This window comes from Dermacentor andersoni, chromosome 2 (genome assembly GCF_023375885.2).
Source record: "Dermacentor andersoni chromosome 2, qqDerAnde1_hic_scaffold, whole genome shotgun sequence".
Classification (NCBI taxonomy): domain Eukaryota; kingdom Metazoa; phylum Arthropoda; class Arachnida; order Ixodida; family Ixodidae; genus Dermacentor; species Dermacentor andersoni.
Window position 1 is genome coordinate 184498246 of NC_092815.1, and position 21960 is coordinate 184520205.

General features: G+C 44.3%; 1 protein-coding gene across 2 annotated transcripts in view; it reads left to right on the plus strand.

Moving 5' to 3' along the window:
* The first annotated feature begins 7113 nt into the window (after positions 1-7113).
* Positions 7114-21960, plus strand: part of LOC129387399 (uncharacterized) — a 75063-nt gene continuing 60216 nt past the window's right edge. The window contains exons 1-4 of one of the 2 annotated variants that reach the window (XM_055076325.2): positions 7114-7254; positions 12114-12187; positions 13291-13432; positions 15169-16428. In XM_055076325.2, coding sequence (XP_054932300.2) covers positions 7133-7254; positions 12114-12187; positions 13291-13432; positions 15169-16234 — 1404 coding nt within the window. In that variant the 5' untranslated portion in view covers positions 7114-7132 and the 3' untranslated portion in view covers positions 16235-16428. Of the gene's footprint in view, positions 7255-12113; positions 12188-13290; positions 13433-15168; positions 16429-21960 lie in introns of those variants that run through there. The other variant, XM_072286294.1, reaches the window with a different exon arrangement.

A 21960-nucleotide genomic window follows, 5' to 3' on the forward strand; every position in this document is an offset into this window, starting at 1 on the left:
GGACTCCAGCGACACGTTTTTTTGTTTATTTGAGCACACATCACCGGCCATCCCGAATTTAGCGGGACATTGCCGACGTTTGAGTATGCATCCCGAGTCCTGGCTTGACACAGTCGGTGACGGACAAATTTCTAGATTTTAACTTTTCCTGCTACTGAAAAAAAAAATTCCTTTTAATAATGCCTTACAGCTATGTTGCACGTTGTCTGGTTTTGTCTTCTGTTGGGTCATCATGAGTTACATAAAGGTGGTTTCACTTTTTTCGTGGTTCCAGCTGTGTTGTAGGCTCTAACCGTTCACAGCGTACCTCTGTGAACGTATTGACAGCTGTGCTAGCCACGCTACTACTGCCCCTTTGTTACTGTCGGCTGCAACATCGTATAGGACAAAAATATGCGTGCGACTATTTTTGCACGTATACGAACTGATGTTAACGGTTTCTGTGGTCGCCGTACTTATACAGCCCTCTCGCGCGCCATCCTGACGACGAACAAAAATTGACAATCATTATAAGCGCTTCTATTCTGTGTCGTCACGTTTAAGGGATACAGAAAGCTGGCGTTTGCGCACAGGGAAAGCCTCCTCTTAAACCTGCCCCAGTATCTATATACACAAGCGCTTTTGTACTTCACTCCCATCAAACCTTCGAGCTCATGCTCAGCCGTAGAATGGCAATGGAAGGTCTGTACCACAAACCCGCTAAGTAAAAATAAAAGAAGGCTCTGCACGAAACTGAACTAATTGTGTAGGTGCGTTTGTTTACTCTTAATAGCTTACAGGCGTCACTGACACAAGCACACATATGCGTACCCTGTATTCTGGATTGGGTAAGGATTGAAGCGACTTGGGTTCTTCGAAGGGCCCCACGTAGACCTCACCAGAAAGAGGCAGCAGTATATCTGGCGTCAAAAACACGGTATTTAAAAACCTCGACTTTGTTACAAATCAGCTAGCACGGACTGCGCGGCATAGCAAACGAATTTAACACTACTCGAGAAACTTGTCCGCGCTCTTCTGCAGTTGTGGCTGATAACTAACCGATTAACCTGAGCTCCATGCGGGTCACACGACATCAGGCACATGAGCGGGCTGCGATGGGCCATGTATAGTGGAGATTTCCTTGCTTTACCTTTAGTAGACTTGGTCTCCTGTTAGGAACATTGTCAAATTCCGTTCTGTTTTCGCTGTTGCCGTCTCGTCAGCTCTGATTGGTCCAGAGGGATGCTACAGCCTCTCGTGATTTTGCTCAAAACACCGCCATTACTGAATTTTGACAATACGACGAAACGTGACTGTGCCCCGAATAGGAGCGCCCTTGGGAGCACTTGCTCCCAGATGCGCAAGACATCACTGGATCCGTCAGCTATGGCCATCAATGTAACATCATCATGTAGCATCGGCTACTGAACAACCATTCCAATCGGCAAACAACGACACCTCGATTATCCCAAAACCTAGTCAAAGCCATCAAGAATCGAATAGTGTCAGTAGGCGTGTACCGCTTGGCTTTCGAGGAAGAAACCGCTCCTGATGATGGGCCGCATGACGTTCTGAGTTGGGAGTCGGGACATCGTCGGGGCATCACAACCTTTGCGCGTAAACATGGTCACGTTTGTAATAACGCCTAATCCTAAATTGGGCGTTTGTTTTTAACGTCCGTTAGCCTGAGTACGCGTCTACGTAGGGTGTTATGGTAGTTCTGATTTCACAACACTGATTCCGGCTGCATTATATTCCCTTTTTTTTTCTTTTTTCGCGTTGTGAGAGCGCACGTGACTAGTTGTGCGTATAAATATTGTGGTGCTTTCATAAAGTTGCAGGTCAGGGTCTCAGTGCCTGCTCCGTCCTTGCCTTTTTTTGTTGTCATCATCTGTCTGTACTGTGTGCCTCAATACTCCGCAATAAGAGTAGATATAATCTGGTATACGAACCCTCATTTGGCATCACGTCGCCTTGACCACGCACGTAAGGTATTGGATCTCTCATGCAAGACTGCTACCTTTTCGAATTCATTTCCCTTGAAAAATTATAATGAATGGAAGCAGGTGCCACTTTTTATTTCGAGTACCGCGGATGAGTTAGCCAGGCTCATTGCACCAGAATAAATAAATTAGACAAGTTGGTGGATATATATATATATATATATATATATATATATATATATATATATATATATATATATATATAACCTCGCAGCAGTTCGACATTTATGTATAAAAAGAATATAAGTACACAGTTATATACTGTGTGCTAATTTGTCATGTAGGGCACTGTGATGCTAACGGAAAAAAGGTCTGTACATATATGTGTATTTATGTCCTCTGGCTTTCGTCTCTGTCTTCCTCCGTAATGTCTAAAGGCCTGAAGCGTAAAATAGATAACACGGAATGATAATCTGCCCTTCTCACTCTACACCTTCCCCTCCATTATTTACCAAATATAATCATCTAATTCGTGCATGCAGACCTCGCAGCACCCGCAGAGGCGGCCTTCAGTGCTGAGTCGACCATGGCAGGTCTCCACAGAGACATTGGGGCACTTGGTGCTTTCGCAGATGTTCGGAGGACATACGAAAGCTGTCCCCGTCTGTGCGATCAGAAGCACCAGCCACGGCGTTGCCGTCGTAGCGCTACTCCTGCAGTACTGCACGGTTGAAAGAAAATTTCACTCAAACAACCACGAAAGCGCAACATTACACATACACGCATGTACGAATTCCTTTCCAGCAAGCATGTTGCCTATCTATCCTCATTTTTCTGGTCATTATACTTCAGAGCTAACTATATTCATACTCATTGCTTGGCCATTTCGCAAGTTTTCCTCGACTATTGCAACTATATTTGTTAGTTCAGCGTTCACACTTGGACTGTGGATTCTTCGTTCCTTGCTCACTTTCCCAACAACATATCCCATTTTCAAAATTATGTGTTTTTGTCTGCTCCCTATGCTGTTACACCTTCCTCATCAATGATAATTTCTCTTAATGTATCACAAACTCCTTCAGTCATCAGAGACCTGCACCCTGCCAGATATTTCTGCAGAGACCTTTTTATTTCATCCTCCGTTGTTGTTTTTGTTTTCTCATTTTCACTCTGTTCTTCCTTCATTACTTTTTTTTATGAAATACTCGCCGACAGATTCCAAAGCCCCATATGCCACAATACCTTTTTCGGCGCCTGGAACACACAGGCTGTCGCCATTTCTGTATACTGCGGTGACGATGCCTACGCTGAACTTCTATATTAAAGCTAATCTCCCATGATAGACCAAGCCACTGCCTTCTAGCTACCCCATCCATTGCTCCCAACACCTTCGAAATCACCCGACACACTGCTGCTACGCTTAAACCATTCTTTCAAGTAATTTCATTTAGTTACTCGCTCTATGACGGGTTGACCGGCTTTTCTAAAACAACGAACGGATGCACCCTGCGACAACCATGGCTTCTGTTCGGTTTTCTGAATGTTGCGTAATCTCTCCATCCCCGAAAAGCCCTTCTATGTCCTTCTTTTTCTTTGTCGTCGTATTCTCCTTTTTTTTCGCTCCTGCCTTCCCAGTCTCCTGCTCTTCTCCCCTCTTAGATATCACGCCTACAGGCGCCAAGTGACAGCGCTCATTTTCTTCAGTTTCTGCCTTTACAGCCCGCTACCACCAACAACCACAGATGACATTACTCTAATAACCTGTTAATACCAAACCTGCCAAGAATAACAAAGCCGCTTTGGCGAAGTCCTCCTACTTAAACGGTGGCAAGGCTTTCTCTACGTAGTATCCATTCCTGTGAACACTGCCTGAATAGAACAACACTGCGTCTTGAGTCTGAAACGTTGCTTTCCTGTAGAAAAATGGGACTACAGAATACCCTGACCCCCTTGTTCCATAATCTAAGCTACGGTTACAGCACGTCAACTTTAAAGCAACTTTTTCCCAAACATTCACTTTATTTCTGAGTGTTCCTTGGTTGTCAATTTCGTGCAAGAAATTTGCCTTCAAAGACACACATACAATGCCAGAAATTTCCTAGTAAGCTGTACATACCAAGTATCCAGCAAACAGTAAAGCTTATTACAATAATTACTAGGGTGCCAGCGTCTACGCTGGCTGCAATCGGGGTGGTTTAGCCACCATGGAAATTGTGCGAAGTGCATGGGTTTGACTAGACTTCGTCCTTCTGCCTTCAAACGACTCCGTGACTTTGTAAGCTCGTCAGTTTCAATAATGTGCTGCATGATAAATAATTAAATCAACATTATCAAAATTGTCCAACCACTTGATTCGAACATAGGACCTCTAGCACAGACGCCCGACATTCAAACGATTACGTCACCCACGCACGCATCAACATGAATTTATAGGGGACAAGCTAGTGCCTTAATATTTTATGGCGCGTTTCGATTCGGCCATCTCGACAAGCTTAACCATTGCAATCAGTAGCGATTGTCCGTCTTCGCAGCATCTTCTCCACGTAGAGAAGTATAGATTGCTCTGAAATTTATGATAATGAAGGCATACGAAGCATAATAAATGAATTCTCAAGATAGTCTGAATCCCAAAGCACCATGAACAGACAAATCTATGTACATCCCGTCCTTCCCACTGTGACTCAACCATTACCGCGGCCGAGTTCCCTCTAGTACATTGTAGGAGACTGTATTGAATAAACCCAGCTTGTTTCATTATGCGACAGAACGCATGCAAGCGCAATTTTGAAAAATTCTTCCCTCGTCACCCACTGTCGAATCTCGTGAATCAACACGAAGCTCAACACAAGACAATGCAGCTTCCAGTGCAAGAAGGACGATCCGCATCAGTATTACTCTGAAAAGTTACGATCCAGCTTTTGTATAACAAGAAATGCTAGTTTGAAAAACTGTAATTCTAATTTCTCTTGTTTGCCCAAATTATGCACCTGGGTAATAGGCCGCGAATTGCTTTCACATTAATGTGGCAATGGCTACACCGAACTTTCTCATGGCAGTAAACTCGGTTCCGGTCATCCTGTAGCCTGTCTGTGTGTTAGGACCTCGCTTTCAATTTACTTCTAGGAGGGTTGCAGTAACAAGGGAATGCCAAGGAGACCAGTAATGGGCCTGCAACCTGTGGAGCAGGGTTTGCTTTTGTTCCTCGGACTTGCAAATACATCTTGTCGCGTGCTTCGCCTTTGGACTTGCGTATGCGAGCAATGCGATGGACCGTTCGCCTCGCGTGCGATGACAATCATCGCACATACCGCAACAGCGTCTGACGCTTGCGAAGAATGTTTGAAGCCTTAAGCCTGCATATAGGTTAGAGGCTATATTAGTGCCGGGAGCGCGCCTCTTTTTCGTGGTGGAAAAATAGCCTATAGCCAGACATTCCCATTTAAAGCGTCGTAACTATGTTTACTGTGCTGCTGCTTTTCTTCATAATCATGCTCCTAGTGCGCATCTTTCTGAGCACAAAATAAATATGCGGTTACGTCAAGATTAATGCATGCAAGAGTTCGTTCGTCAACAGTTCCTGCAGCACTTACAGCAACGTGAGAAAGGAATCAGGGACGCCATGGCGCACCTGCATTCTAATGCTAATCATTCTTGTAGAGTGTAGCGCAGTGTTTACTGTCTTGTGCCTAACCATTCTCGTGTACAAAGCCACACCTACAAGATATAACTGAAAGTCTGCTTGCTTTTCGCTCGTGATGTCACGAGCGTGACTTTTCATACGGCGCCGGAAGTAGGCGGAGCGCCGCCAGTTTGGGAACACGATTTTTGGGATCGTAACATGTCGTGCCGGATGTATACCTTTTACCCTTCCTTAAGCAATAAAAACAGACACGATTGCCGACATAAAATGATCAATAAATTAAAAACTTTAATTCGTTAGCTTTTCAGCGCATGCACATGATGCAAATACATAAGCATTGCCAGAGCTGTAAGCATTTTCAAATCGCGTATTGATGCTAACTATACTGCATTTGTAATAGAGGATCGGGTAGCTGCTACCAATAGAAATGGCACGCTAAATGGTGTAGAACAACTTTGAAATTATCAAAGTATCTTCTTACCTCAATTTGTTCTCATAATTCATTCATGCTTTATTCGGTGGCAATTCTTTTATACCGCCACCCTTTTCATATTGCTCTGAAAGTTGGAGTAAGTGAAGCCTGTCCCACTTGTGGTTCAAATGACGGCGTGAGCAGTAGGTTTGAACGCGCGCACGGTGAGAGCGCAGCTAAAAATGATTCGGCTGACGCCTCGGCTTGTTTATGGTGGCGGCTCCGTCATCATGCCGCATCATATTCGGAACGTGATAAAACGCTCACGCTTGGTTCGGTGCATCTCATATTTGGCTTAATGTGCGACACAAATCTATGAGGTTCGGAGTGGGCTGCAGCATATTTAATCTAACGACCACAGCGCTCATCGTGGTGGGCATTAAACGCAATATTTGACTGTGGCCTAAACACTGGCCGGGACGGGAAACTGTCCCTAGTGTTTGAGGTCTGACTGAGCTACGGCTACTCACAACGCATGAGCGTTCGTCACAGAAGAAGCGCGGAAAGTGCGAAGCATATGCAGTTCTATACTTGAGGGGGGGCGGGAAGGCAGCACTGGAATTTGTGGATAACAGAACCAAGGGAGTTGCCCTCATCAGGCGACAAGAGCCATCTGCTTCATTAGAACAGAGCCAGAGAGTCAGCAGAATTGTCGCTTCTAGTAACCATAAGCTTGTTGGGGTAACTAAACTTGTATACCTCCTACAATTTCATGAGTCCTTACACGAGCAACTATTTCTCCTCTGCCACCTGTGCATTTGACTTTCATAAGAGCATGAAAAGGAGCAATTATGTCGTCACATGAACGCTTCTTTTAAAATGAGGGTTAGTTCGGTTAGGTGATTTGGCAGAACGATAGCAAGTTTTATAGCGGTGCCTCCGTTAGCATTAAAAAAAAATTCCACTTTAGAGTCAAGCTAGCGGCGCACTCTATCGTCTCGTTTTTCCCAGATATGCACTCTCAATTTATTCTACATCCCGAAGTTCGAAAAGCTGTAATTGCTTCCGTTTGTATTGGACATTGAGTGCGCATGCGCGCAGATTAAACATCGCGCAATCCTGAGTAGACGGCAGTTCGTTCCCATCGAAACATCAGGCATGGCTGAAGAAAGAAGCAACGAATACACGCCTCCTGTGTTCAGCTTCACGTATGAAACTTCCATAAGTTCAAGCAGTGAAAACAGCCAGGGCACTTCGTCTTCTTTGGGCGCCTACCAAACGTGAGCTTTTACCGCTTGTCAATATTTCATTGAATACTCTTATCCTGAGACATGAACCAGGCGATAGGCTTTTACATCTGTACAGATGTTCCCACCTATACCGAGTCTTTGTTCACGGCCAACTTGAGCTTATAAATCGGGGACTTTCTTTTAGACGCGTCGATGCAAGGGCGGTGAGGAAGTATTGTCATGTTCAGCGCAGATGTTTAGCGCTCGGGTTAAAACTTATCACAACGAAAAACGAATTTACTTAACGAAGGTAATATTTTTCGCTTATGTATGATTATTGCACGTCACACCGGGCACTGGGTGCTGTAGCTCGAAGTCCCGGGTGCCATTCCGGAGGTGACCGCTGTATTTCGATGAAAGCGCATTGTATAGAGACTCGTGCTTACCTGCATATAGATTCTCGTTGCAGAAGCCCCGGTGGTGGAAGTCTAAATGCGATTTCCACCGTAACATGCGTTTTATGAGCTCCCGGCGCACAAATGTAAGAATTTATTAGATTTAAGCGCACTGCCTCACTAGATATGCCTAATTGGTGCGTACTATCGCGAGCAATATGGGCGGGAACAGAAGCACGGGTGCCGAATAGCCTCGAAATCAAGCTACAGCGATACAAGGATGGCGCTGTCCCAAACAGGGGAGACAGGAGGACGCTCCTGCTCTGTTGGTACTCCCGCTGCGCCTGATTTTTTTTTTTTTTCGAAAACGGTAGCAGACGGCACTTCACTGGGCCGCCGTCAGCCGTTAAGACGGTTATGTGTCGAACTCACTTACAGCTGGTCATATTTTTCTTCATGCTTTTGCGATTTTTAGAGCGCAGCTCTTAGACTCTCGTTCGTGTGTTTTGCGTAACGTACTTTCGGATATGCCCCCTAGGACCTGATGCATATATTATGAAGCGCATCGTGTGACGAGTTACAGACACAGGCTTATTTCCCAGGGAAGTAGCTCTAGAATGTTTACGCGTCAGAAAAGTGCTGCCATTGGCCACGCTTCACTGCACAAAGTTATCAGTGACCACAATATGAAACAGCTTCCTCAATGTGCGTTGGCGACGTGTGAAGTTCTGCACTTTGTATAAAGAAACGCATGGTGGTAGTGCCAACAGTTATAACCGCTTCCTTCCCTCCACTTTGTTTCCGACCACGGCGGTCACGTATCGCCCATAGCACGGTTCGAGGCTATCTGACACGCGCTCCTCTGTTCCCGCTAATATTGCTCACGATAGTGCTTTCTTGACGACACGTCAAAGTGCACAAAAATACTGTAATTTGCCACATAATATTGAAGCCTCACGAAGTGGGTAGTTCCCGCAAAACACTATTTTTAAGAAACATAAGCCCGGGGGAGGAAAAGGCATAGGTTCCTTCAAAAGGATTGCTTGTCCGCTTGCCTGTGTTGCCTAAGCGCCAACAATACGTATTAAAGAAATACGCGCTGATGCGCAAGCTGATCCATTCACCACTCGGAGTAGTTTGGTCGATGAGCCCACTTCTGGTTTTTTGTGAGTGTTCTTTTACCACGGAAATTTAGATTGCAGGGCTCGAAATCGTTTCATATAGAGCAAGCTTGGGTGACTTTACACTACAGCGATAAAGAAGTGGAATGTCATAGTATTATTATTATTATTATTATTATTATTATTATTTGTGAAAAATCGCAGTAGCACGTCACGTTTCAGCTACACTCATGCTGTGCATTGCATCTGGCATCGGACACTTTAAGGCGAAAGCATTAGATCTGTTTTTAGGTCGCGTTGTGATTGTACAGAATGCGTCGTCTTATTCTACGTCGCTCCCACATCGCTGCCGCTAATCATGCCATAAAAATCACAGGTAATCAATACAGAGGTAATTCAAGCACTCGAACTCACTACCGAAGACGACAGGGAACGCTACCCGAGGAAAAATTATGCTTGTACTCATTTTTCGGTGGCGTGCTAGCATTGATGCCTGGAACTAGGACTGCATCAGCACTTTGGAGCATTCCGCCGGTGGCGTTTGGGTTGGCATACCTAACAGTTGCAAGACGGCGACTCGACACGGACAGAGTAAAAAAAGGTTAGGCAGCGTGTTGCGCTTCTGTGACCCGTCAAGGCAAACTTTAATGTTGGTTACATGGTTACTCACTCCCCCTTATGGAATACATCTAGATAATGAGGAGCAAGATGCTCATTTAAAAGAATGCGCATAAAATAAAACACAGGATGTCTCAGTTTACCGAGGCAATGTAGCGTGGGTACGGAGGTAGAAAGCCAAGCCGTCGAAATTAAGCCGTACTCCTACACTACAGCATACATAATCAATAGACAACATGAAATACATCAGAATGTGAAGGAATGTGTTGCGTAATCCTACATTTCTTCTGTGGTAAATAGCCCTTCCCTATAGTTGATGATCTCGTCGTGCAATTTCATTCAAATGTACCCTCTCGTACTTCCGCGCGTCATTGAGGTGGTTCTCACTTTGCTTGGTATGTAACTGTGGTATGTCAAACGCTAGGCCCACTGCACATGCGACTCTTGTACCTATAAGACGGCAAGTTGCAATGCATATGTGAAAAAGAGGCAGCACACTGGCTATTTCAGACCACCCACTTTGATCCCATTTCGCGCTTTCTTCATTCTTTCCACTGAGAGGGCAAGAAATAAATAGTCAAAGGACAGCCTGACGGAGGACACTTGCTTTGGGCAATCCCTTGCGCCAGTGCGTTCTCGATTGTTTCACTTATTCACTCAGTCAAACAGCGCTCATGAGCACTCCGGGGGACGTTCGCCGAATATTATAAAACTGTGCAAGTGTGCCCTGCACCAGAATTCTTTAAAGGCTTACGCGTCCATTATTCTGGCATTGAAGGCGTTGGTCTGATTTCAAAGACGTGCGTGGCCCGTAAAATGCACCCACGCTTTCACTCGCACAATACAGTGTTGGTGGACTGGAGATGGCGTTATACACCTTGGAGTTTATACGGAACATCACGGTGACGTCAGCAGGACAACTGCGTCTGGAGAGTCCCCATACTTGCTATCGCAATAAAAAAAATAAGCCTCCCATAGAGCGGCAGAACTAGCCTTGGCAGGTCCGTCGGGACGCGTTGACAAACGAAGCTTCTGTTTCCAAGATTGCTATAGATAGGTGCGCATGATTCCGGCATGAACAATCGCTAAATAGCAAGCGCCACTGCGTTGTTTCGAGAGGTTATGAGATCATCGGTGGAACATTGCAAATAGCCTCTCAAGTTGCAGGTGAGGGATCTATATCCAGTGTTACATTCTTGGCTAATTGCTGCGTGCCGAGGAATATTATCTGGCTTCCCTGCTGCAAACTTCAATCAGTACGCATTGCTGCGGTTCGCTCACCGAATGGAAAGAGGGTTCCCGTGCACCTTCAGCAAAAGCGGCTGTCTTGACGCGGCTCTCCGATATAAATCATACAGTTTATACCTTCGGGCACACATCCACGGAATATGTATAGCCTTAATTAAGAGCACCTGCGTAGGCAAGTGCTCCCGTATGCGTGTGTTGTGTAAATGGACTATCTTAGCGGGATACAATTCGCAGTAGGCGCTTATAACATAGCGTTCTCTATTGCTTGCAAATACAGGAGCTACGTCGGTTTTTGCTACATTACGTAGAAAATCTCTTTCACTGCCCCTTAGTGTTGCATGCATGGGAAAGCTGGATATGGAGACTTAGGACCGGCATCGCTCTCACAGAGCCAGGAAACCTCGAAGGCGCTAGTGGCCAGCACTGCTATTGTACGTAATGAACAGTTTTTTCTTTCTTGTTACAATTGTTTTTATATTCAGTCATGAGGGCTTCTGCTTCGAATACAATTATATGAAATGCATATGGTGCCTGCAAGCCACTGAAGTTGGAGAACGGACTTGATTTGCGTAAGCAATTCAACATTTTGCTAGCGTATGCTAATCTACTGTAGGCGAGTAAACTTGAGCAGAAGATGTTGCGCCAGTCAATGAAAACATTTCACGAATATTTCGTTTTAATAAGTTTGTGCCTACAAAGTCACCATCATGTTTCGAGCCATGCCACTTTAGAGACCATGCCTCGGACACCCATATCTCGGCATTACCATGGCAGCATGATGCCTGTCAGGAAACTGGGATAGACGGTGGTGCCAGATTTCTTTCTAGGGGATATTGGGGGAAACATTATGACAGGAACTCTCGAGCCTGCTTGCATCATCGCCACCAGCGTTCTATCCTAAGTGTCACGGCACATATGCGGCCCAAGCAGACTTTTGGAAGTCACGTGAGCTTCCGCGCGTGGGGGGGAGGGGTGGCCACGAGACGGCGGGCAGAACAGTCTTGTGCATTAATACCCAATAGCGTCCTGCTACCCTGTACACTGCTTTGGAAACCAGGTGTTAAGGGGAGCGGCATCTGGGAGCGTTCGCCTTGGGAAGAGCACTTATAGTCTCTTTTGCCCGTCCTCCCCATCACACGATCTTTCGGCCGCGCATGTAAGAGGTCATTAGGTTACGTTTTCTGCGTGTGATTGGACACGTGGTACAACTTGTGTTCAGTCAATAAGCGAGCCTTTATAGGAGTATACACTGTCTAAATACAACTAGCCTTACTTTTGTTATTGTTCTAATATACTATAGACGTAATAGCTTCGCCCCTCCGCGAAGACTGCGTGTATATTGGCACAAGAAATCTTTTATTCCAAGTTTCAGTGCAATATGCCTGCGTGCCTGAAGGATTTTGGAGGCAAACGTTTCCACGAGGGAGCTTCTCCTGATGCATCCCCTAGTCGAAACATTGGCTTCAGCTACAATCTTTGTCTAACCACTGTTGCATCGGTGTTCATGAGAATATGTGTTGTGTTGCAGAATTCCTGAGACCACCGGTGTTGACAAATGGAACACGCAGTACCACCCGGCTGGTGCGGCATCGACTTTCTCCGGTAGGTGCGGGAAGGTTTTCCGCCGTTAGTATACCAGAACTCCCCTTCAAGGAGATTGAGGAAGCTCACGGTTGCTATCGCACACGACACATTTAAACAGCATGATTAAATGAATTGTGGTCTGTTACGTGTCAAAACCACGGTCTGATTATGAGGCACACCGTAGCGGAGGACTCTCAATTTATTTTGACCACCAGAGGACTTTTAACGTGCCACCAAAGCTAAACAGCATCGCCGCTGGCTTTTCTTGCTTCCTCTAAGTCATTTTATTGCTAAATATTATTTGGCTCATTCAATATACTGTGACGACATAAGAGTTGAGTCGAAGCTCCACCAGCAAGCCCGGAGTGTAACTGCCCTTACCCTCTGAAAACCAAGCCACCTGGAATCCGCTCGCGCGTTAATCACCTTGCTCTCCTAAAGTAAATGTAAATCTAATCGAAGAACAAAAGCTCGCTATGTGAAGTTAATGTATTACCTTTGCCTCACCGCTGACATGAGAATCACCCATAAATTTGTCAAGATGCTCAGGTTTCGCTATAGCATACGGTTCCAGGTTTCATCGTAACAAATGACAATTTTCTCTTTCGTGAATCATTCACCGCTTTACAGGGTTAACAGATTTTTTCGTAAGCCATTTTGTTCTATCGATTTTGAAGGTAAAAGATGGAAAGTATACTTTATTTTTCAATAACAGCAGCAAACTAGTTTGCACTCATCCTTCAGTACATGCATTTGCTTATTCCATTTTCTTGTACGACATGCAGCACCGGCGTCTGGCGCTGAGTCACTTACCACAGAGCCCAAGCATTACCAAAGCATGACAAGAAGCGAGAGAACGAAAATCAGACATTTCAAAGTCAACCAAGTTCCGCTCTAGGTAGAAAAGACGAAGGAATTTAGGAATGAGCAACTCCCGAAACACATGTGGGTCTTTTTAGTAGCATCACGTTGTGGCTTCCCACTTTTGTTGTTTGAACTTAGAGCATCACTTCAGACGGCTGCAGTGGTGTCAGGGTTTCCTCTTGCTTCCTGCGTGTTCCTATCAAGCAATGCTCCAGCCTCGTTGCCGCACAATGGTAAATCGGGACCTCTGCTTTCAGGGAATACACACAGCACAGAAACCGGAAGCACAAATTCCACACTTCTGGTTTACAGCAGCAGTGGCGGCGTCTACAATGCAGTGGCCAGCACAAGCTATGTGCGCATGGAGGAACCATCCGGCATTTTTGGAAACGACGCTTGGTGAGCCATACTTTTGTATGAATTCCTTTCGATGGATCAACTCACTCAGACGACACGGAAACCTGGTTATGGTTAAATTAGACTTGAACTGACGAACTTGTGCGATGGAGCGAAGCGTTGTTGTCTGAAATGCGAAACGTCATCGGCAGTTCAAACAATATGGCGCTGGCGTAAACAGGAAGCTTTAGCTCAGGACCGAAGTGCATGGGAAATGAGAAATCAAATTGCTCGACAACACACTGCGCCAACATTGAAGTTCCTGGCATTTAAAAAAAATGTGAATATATTGTAATGGAAGGAGCTGCGTTTTCGACGTGTGACATATTCCTAAGAAAAATACAGAAAGAATTCAGCCGAGAATACAGAACCACGATTCTCTAAACTGCACCTAGTAACAAATATGAAGTGCACAAAATTGATGTCTTACACAGCGCTCTGAAATCTTATGAGCAGATCCTTTGGATATCCAGGCAAACGTACACTTCACGCAAACTGGAAATGGATACCAAGAACAGTCCGCTTAGGATCCTGTAAGAGATGCTGCGAATATAACTGCGGTATATTTTTTTAGTATAGTTAAGTTAGTACATTTTGTTTCCTTTTTCGTAACTTAGCGATTTCAAACTTTTTCCAAGTTGACGACCCAGATGAAAATTGTGATTGATACAGCTGCTGGAATTTGAATGCTTGAATCAAATACCATCAATTCTTTTGAATTCATACGGAAGGCATCGTATACCTCTTTTCTTCAGCCTATACCGGTTCTCCAAAAATGCTGCTGTGGCCAGTTATTCCTGTTCCTCTGATTATTTACTTACCTAATATATAAATTTTTACAAGGTAACAATTAAGTACGTAAACTGGTCTAGATACGGGCCAAGCACTCCATCACATTCCATTAGTCACGTGAACAATCACTAGCATATACAAAAGCAAACAAATCGCATATCAACAGCAATATACCAAACATTGTTCATCCAGTGCATATAGGGCAGTAATTTGAAAAAAAAAAAAAAAAAAACAGGCAGGTAAGAACACATACACGAGGCACTTGTGCATGTGTCCTATTCTGTCTATACTTGTTTGTTTTTGCATTTCTGGCCCTAAACGGTAGGAACGAGGGCGCGCCAACAATGCCGAAACCCCTCGCACGTGAACTTCATGAAATTAACACAAAAGAAAATATTGTGATAAGAAATCAAGAGAAAAAAAATACAGGTGTATTATGTTACATTGACGAACATTGCCATAAGCGTTGTTTTATATTTCTGCAATAGAATCTTTAAAAAAACCCTCCTGCAGCAGATTGTAGCCATTGTGCTTGAAAACTCTGAAATATTTCATATTTTTCGATATCTATTTGATATTTGTGTATTGACATATGTCCGACGAGGAGTCACCCCCCCCCCCCCCCCCCCTGTATTTGACAGAGATAACGTGAGTAGTATAGTATACCTTTGAAGCATTTCCAATTATGTTACTCCTCCTCACGTACAAACGGTCCTAATAGCCAATGTGTTTTATCTCAGGCAATACGACCTGTTTCAGTGCCAAACGTCTCACTTCCGAGGGCACGTTTCTGGACCTTTGCCTGCAAGTTCGGGGTTAGATTGTGCAAATGGCCTTGGTATGAAGGCGCGATTTAGTTTGTCGAACTCTCAATTGGCAAAAATGTATTTTTGTCGTACCGTAACGAGAGTCGTCCATATTGAACTCCATTGACCGTCTGCCTGCAGGAATTCTACAGGAAGCGGAGGAAAGGAAGAACAAGAGTTGTCCGGTGTCTGTGGCAATGTTTCGAGCGGACAGGACGCCTTACATGGGCACGCCAACGAACACACGGGCGATACAGCCCACACTTGCAAAACATGCGATGCAACGTTTGTGAAGGATTCGAAGTTCATAGAACACTGCCGGAATACAACAGGCAAACCACACAAATGCGAATCCTGTGGCAAATCGTCCGGCCAGGCTGCTAATCTCGCTGCACATTGCCGCGCACATACATGCAAGAAACCCTACATTTTCATTATATGTGATCAATCGTTCCGGCAGTCTGTCCACCTAGATAATCATATGTGTACGCATACAGGCGAGAAACCCTACGTTTGCAATATATGTGATAAATCGTTCCGGCAGTCTGTGCACCTAGATAACCATATGCGCACACATACAGGCGAGAAACCCTACGTTTGCAAAATATGTGATAAATCGTTCCGGCAGTCTGTCCACCTAGGTAACCATATGCGCACGCATACAGGTGAGAAACCCTACGTTTGCAAAGTCTGTGATCAATCGTTCCGGCAGTCTAGTCATCTAGATAACCACATGCGCACGCATACAGGCGAGAAACCCTACATTTGCAAAATATGTGATAAATCGTTCCGGCAGTCTGTCCACCTAGGTAAACATATGCGCACGCATACAGGCGAGAAACCCTACATTTGCAAAACATGTCGTAAATCATTCACGCGGTTGGCGAGTCTCCGTAGACACCAGCAGACTCACACAGACCGAAAACCCCATGTCTGTCAAACATGCTGGAAACCATTCAAACTCTACTGGTACAGTAGTGATAAAGCTTTCGTTTGCGACATATGTCACCGACAAAGGAAGCACGGAGATAAAACGCCGTATGAGTGTACGCAGGGTGGATTTCTTTTCGCAGAGAAAGAAACGCTCGATGAGCATCTGTGGCAAAGTAATACGTGCTACTTATGTGGAGATTCATTTGGTGACGAAGTTCAACTGCTTACACACCTCGTGACACATAGGGATGTGCAGCCGCGATATTCTGTCTAGTGCGCGAGTTAGATAAATCGCCCTCGGCATTTGCATAACAACGTGAGAGTGAATTAGCGCAAGCTCTTGGGCCAGTTGCTGCATGATGAACTTGAAAAAGGGTACCAGCGAAACACAAAGTACGCGCACACACGGAAAAGGCGTTAGACACGGACGGACGCTGGACTTTCAGCTGTACTTTATTGAAATCTACATCGCCGCACACAACCTCCGACGCATGCGCATCTTCAACTCCTTCCAAGACATGTGCAAAGGTAACATTTCGCAGATACGTTACCGTGTGAAAACAGCCGACGCATTTGTACTTCTACTCCCCCAAGTCCTGTGTATGAATGTCAGTTTTTGATCAATCATGTTTTACCTACTCAATAGGTAAGCCTATATAAGCCTCGATAGGCGCTTACCTATCGAGTAAGTAAAATATGATTAATCAAAAACTGACATTCATGTGCAGGTCTTGGGAGGACTAGAAGTGGCGCATGCGTCGGCTGTTTTCACACGGTAACGTATTTTCGAAATGTTATCTTTACACGTGTCTTGGAAGGAGTTGAAGATGCGCATGCCTCGGAGGTTATGTGCGGCGATGTAGATTCCAATAAAGTACAGTTGAAAGTCTAGCGTCCGTCCGCATCTAACGCCTTTTCCTTGTGTGCGCGTCCTTTGTGTTTCGCTGGTACCCGTTTTAAAGTGAGTGACGCCGTCCAGGAAAACATCACTGACATTTTTCACAGGAGTTAGCAACTAAATGCATCGTGTGCAGAGACCGACTTCTTTTGACATTTAGACGGCTGAGTAAAATGTTGGTTTAAGAAATTACGAGACAAGACGTTCTCGCCTGAAGTACTTGTCGATCTTGAATGCCAAAGTACACTGCAGGCCCTCGCCAGCGCTCACTGTATGTAGGACTACATTGTTCGCGAACGAAGCTTCAGCAAACTCATGTCAAGACAATCCCCAATGGGCTGATAAGTATGTGTTTCGTGCGACTAGAATGCTTAAATGTCCGCAGAAGTTCCTTGACACCACGTTTGGTTAGAGAAGTGTTTTGTGCAAGCGTTTTGACGGTGTACTAGAAGACAAGCTTTAATTGCCCATACTTTTAATGTTTCTGCTGTGAGCAGAACAAAACCCTTTTAATTGGCATCCGTTTAAAAACCAAGGACTGTTTCTTTGTCAACTGAAAAGTAATCTCTGCCATTATTTGAGGTTCTCCAGCCCTGTTGTTTTCGGCAGAAAATCATTGTAGGTATTCTACAAAAAAAATAGGCACATCTTAGGTATAATAAAATTTATTTCATTTAAATTTTGTTCAAAGCATTGAATATTCTGGTTATCTCGTTGGCTCTTGTATTCTCACGGAATACCTTTCTTCGACACCATAAACTAAGTGATGACAGTAATAAGACTGTTAAGTTCAAGTTCAAATGATTTGGTGCTTTACTATATATGTTCTCCCTCTACAAAATTTTAGTTTTTCTTGCTTAATGTGGGAGAACCTCTGTTTGTTTTGAAAAGTCGTTTTCATACCCTACGAAGTCGCGTGTTTTGACTCAGCTTGCTATCTAGTCATAGCTGTAAAATCTTAGTGTGATGTGACAAACGCATTCGTGCGAGCAATGACATGACAAGAAAGATACACGTTTTATGCATATTGACGCGGGTACTTCTATATCTCTTTACTTTGAACGTCTTTCAACCGTTAGCAAATGTGAAGTTACTGCTCAGCGCATGACGCGCATGCATGTATCCGAACATCCTAGAACTTTCTCGCCCGTTATATATCTCGTCTACGTTGTATTTAAACCTTTTGTAATCAACGTGCACGGACGACGCGAACAGAGATGTGCATTCTTAAACGCGAGCGAGACGCAGCGATGACGATGGAATCTTCAACAAATCATGCGGGAATGCCCGACGCCCATTAGGCACAATCTAAATTTCATATCACCAACATATGTGCTAAAGCGTCACAAACGCGGGGTTACTTACGTCGAAATTTGCCTCATTGCTCAGCTCATGCACGCAAATTGGCATATTTAACCTTCGTCCACCCACAGCTTGAATTTGCTTCATCCATCTGGTCACCTCATCAAGAGTATCTAATCTCAATGCTAGGAGCAGTACAAAATATAGCCGCTCGATTCATTTCATGTAACTGTAACCGCCATTCCAGTATAACAAAAATTTAGCTAGGCATTCCACTCCAGACATTAAGTATTCGTCGTTCTGCTGCTCGTTTATGCTTAATACACAAATATATTCACAGCGTAACGCCATCCCCACTGCCACTTGAAAAACCATTAGGTACATCCAGGCGCCTTCATAATCACCTCAGCATCAAACGCATATTTGGTAAAACTAAAGCTTTCAATTCCTCCTCTTTCCCACCAGCCATTGCACTTTGGAACGATCTTCCAGATGCCATTGCTTCAATCACTAACCGCGAACATTTCTATGAGCGCTTATACACACATTTTACAAACTGAGACTGTATTATGATGCATTCTTTTGTTTTGCTTACTGTTACTTTTCTTTGTACTTGTTCATGCTCATCACGTATTTTATTCTATAATCCCCCATCACTCAATGCTCCGACCAAAGCCTGTGATGTACCTTGAAATAAACAACTTTCTGGGTGATGGACGCATGTGCCCGACATTATCTTTCTCCTCTAGCATAACTTGTTTTGCGAGTTCAGTTACACCCAATAAAGATGATTTCGTTACTCAATGTTCTTGCTGCTGTGGTGATCACCATTACAACATATCTTTTAGAGTTGCTTCGTTGTGACCGGATACACCCTGCAAGAGCCGTGAATACACCTTACAAGCCCACTTCTAACTAGCAACAAGAAAGTGAAGATCTTTCCCGACCCGCAAAATGTATCCTAAGGACGCAACACTAACTTCAAAGACATCCTTGTACGTGCCAAATTAAGGACAACGACGAAGCCAACATCCGATGCCTGTGGCCACATCAGGTGCTCAGTAGGCAAACATATTCAATCTAATACTATAGTAAAAAAATACAGCGTTGGATTACCTTAACAAGCTAGCTTTGAGTTTCACCTCCGAATCAAGCAACGTAGACTACTGTCTTGAATGTACCAATTCTAACACACAATGCATATACAAATATCTTGGCGTACACCTAACCCCTAAATTTACGTGGAATAATCACATTGACCATAGCCTCACATCTGCAAACCGTTCGCTTGGTTTTGAAACGTAACCTCAAACATGCTCCCATACACTTAAGCAAATTAATATACACAACACTAATACGCCCTAAAGTACAGTAACCGTCAGCTATATGGGTCAGGTATCAGACATACCTGATAACTGACTTAGAATCCCGGTAAAACGGTGCTGTATGCGTCATCTTTACAGATTATTCACTGCGAACCAGGCTATCAGCATTAAAAATTCGTGCCGAGCTTGAAGCCTTGTCCGTTCATCGTAATATATCGCGTTTAACACTATTCCTTAAGCTTTACTATCACGTATCTCTTCATAACGAATAATGTTTGAACCAGGCCTCAGCCATTTTTTCGCGTCACGATCATTCTTGCAAACCCAAATGCATCATGTGTCGTTCCCTGGCATTTAGTCAGTCACTTATACCTCACATCGCGATAGTGGCATCATCTGCTATCGCACATTGTCACGGAAACAAATGCCTCGAAATTTCCAGGCGCTCTACGCACTACCATTGCATACCTAATATATAACGTTTCACTCTCCGATGTGTAAACTGAATTTTTATTCAAACGTGGATAAACAGTCTCCGTACCGTTGTCATATTTTGCGCAAATCATTTAAAGTTGCTGTACTGATAACTATTTTTTTTCTGTGCTTTCACGTTGATGCACTGTAATTATATTTGTTGCAGTTTTGTTTTGGTGTGGTATTTACATTTACGCACTGTTTGCCTCACCGATGTAACCCTTACGCTATGTAATACATTCCCTAGAGGGCCCTTAGGGTTATTGTGAAACAAATTATGAAATAAATATGTGACTCAGGACAACAAACTTATACCAGTCTCCACGGCCATCGCGCACCTACAAATCACAATTTACATAAAGCAGTAGCCAACCACTTAAGTAAACATGTCCATACATTCCAGATAGCAAGGCTATATGAATCGTAAACTAATTTCTGTTCCCCTCGTGAGAGTAAATAAATGGAATTGTACGTCATACACAAGTTTAAATGTCTACACTCGATAGGAGTCAATTTTGTGCGTGGCAAGTTAGAATCGCTAGAAGCTCTAACGCAAACCTGCAAGCCTCAAGTCACTAAATGCATATAACAAATTTTTCGACCAGCTAGCCTCGATTCGTAATGTCAGCTATTCATCCGTTTCCAATTCTTCTTTGCTTCTCCCGTACCACTCGATTTCATGTTCTCTTCCAAGCTATTGCTCGGATATCAACCATACGAGCTCCTTTCCCATGTGCACCTGCCCCCTGCCAGATATTTCCGCCGTCACCCTTTTATTATTTTTTTCCTTCGTTCTTGTTTTCTCATTTTCACTTTTTTCTTCTTTCCTTTTTTATTAAATACTCACCGACACATTGCAAAGTCCAACCTGCCACAATACCTTTTTCGGCGACTCGACCACACAGGCTGTCGCCATTTCTGTATACCGGCGTGACGATGCCTACGCTGAACTATTATACTAAGGCTAACGTCCCATGAAAGACCAGCTACCCCATTTATTGCCCCCAACACCTTCTCAATACCTCCAATATTAGCCAACGCACTGCTGCTGCGCTTAAATAATTCTTTCAAGTAATTTCTTTAAGTTACTCGTTCTGTGACCAGTTGACCAGCTTTTCTGAAACCACGAACGGATGCAGCCTGCGACACCAATGGCTTCTGTTCGGCTTTAGCGCCGGAAAGGAGCGCCTTAGGCACTACGCTACCGCGGCGTGTATCACGCTACAAAGTTTGCAACAATTAGTCATAGATTTACTATTACCAACCCTACAGGAGAAAAGCTTCTCATAGCACGAATGCATTGAAATCAGCAGCTTCAAGGCCGCCGCCATATTGCTACGTTGCTCCGGTGCACAGGCACCGGCGACGAGATACAATTCAGACGAGACGCGTAATCAACGTGATACGGAGCCTCCTTCAGTACGGTGGCGCGATCCAGTTCAGGCGCTTGTAATCGCATCCTTTAACGCACTAGAAAAATTAGCTTAAAAAATGTATTTTAAACGCCTTGTAACGTTCCTGAAAAAGAAGAAAGAAATTGTAAGTCGCCTAAACTTTGGCTTTAAGTGTGGAACGCGGTAGCATTGAAAAATATCCGACTGCTTCTCACGCTTGCCGTCAGCTGCAGCATATGTAACCCTAATGTTTACCGGCAAACGCTGAAGCCGAATGCTATGCGCGAAGGCGAGATTTCTGTAGAAACGCGGCCTCTTGCGTGGGCCGCGATGCGGTTGAGTGGAGCGCCATCTGGAGGTGTTGCAAGGAAACAGGCGCGCCACTCCGTGTCCTCAGAGATTTGCGCGCGCGGCGCGCGGAAATTTTGGACGCCGTTGCCGGTCTATCTATGGTAGAAATGCTGGAAGAGGGGATTGCGTTATATTTTTTGCGTAGGAAAATTGTTTTCTCATACATTCGATTTACAATTCGACGCTATCATGTCCGTAGCTTATGTGTAAGTTATACTTTACAATTTTTCTACCATATTTTACATTGAGAAATTCA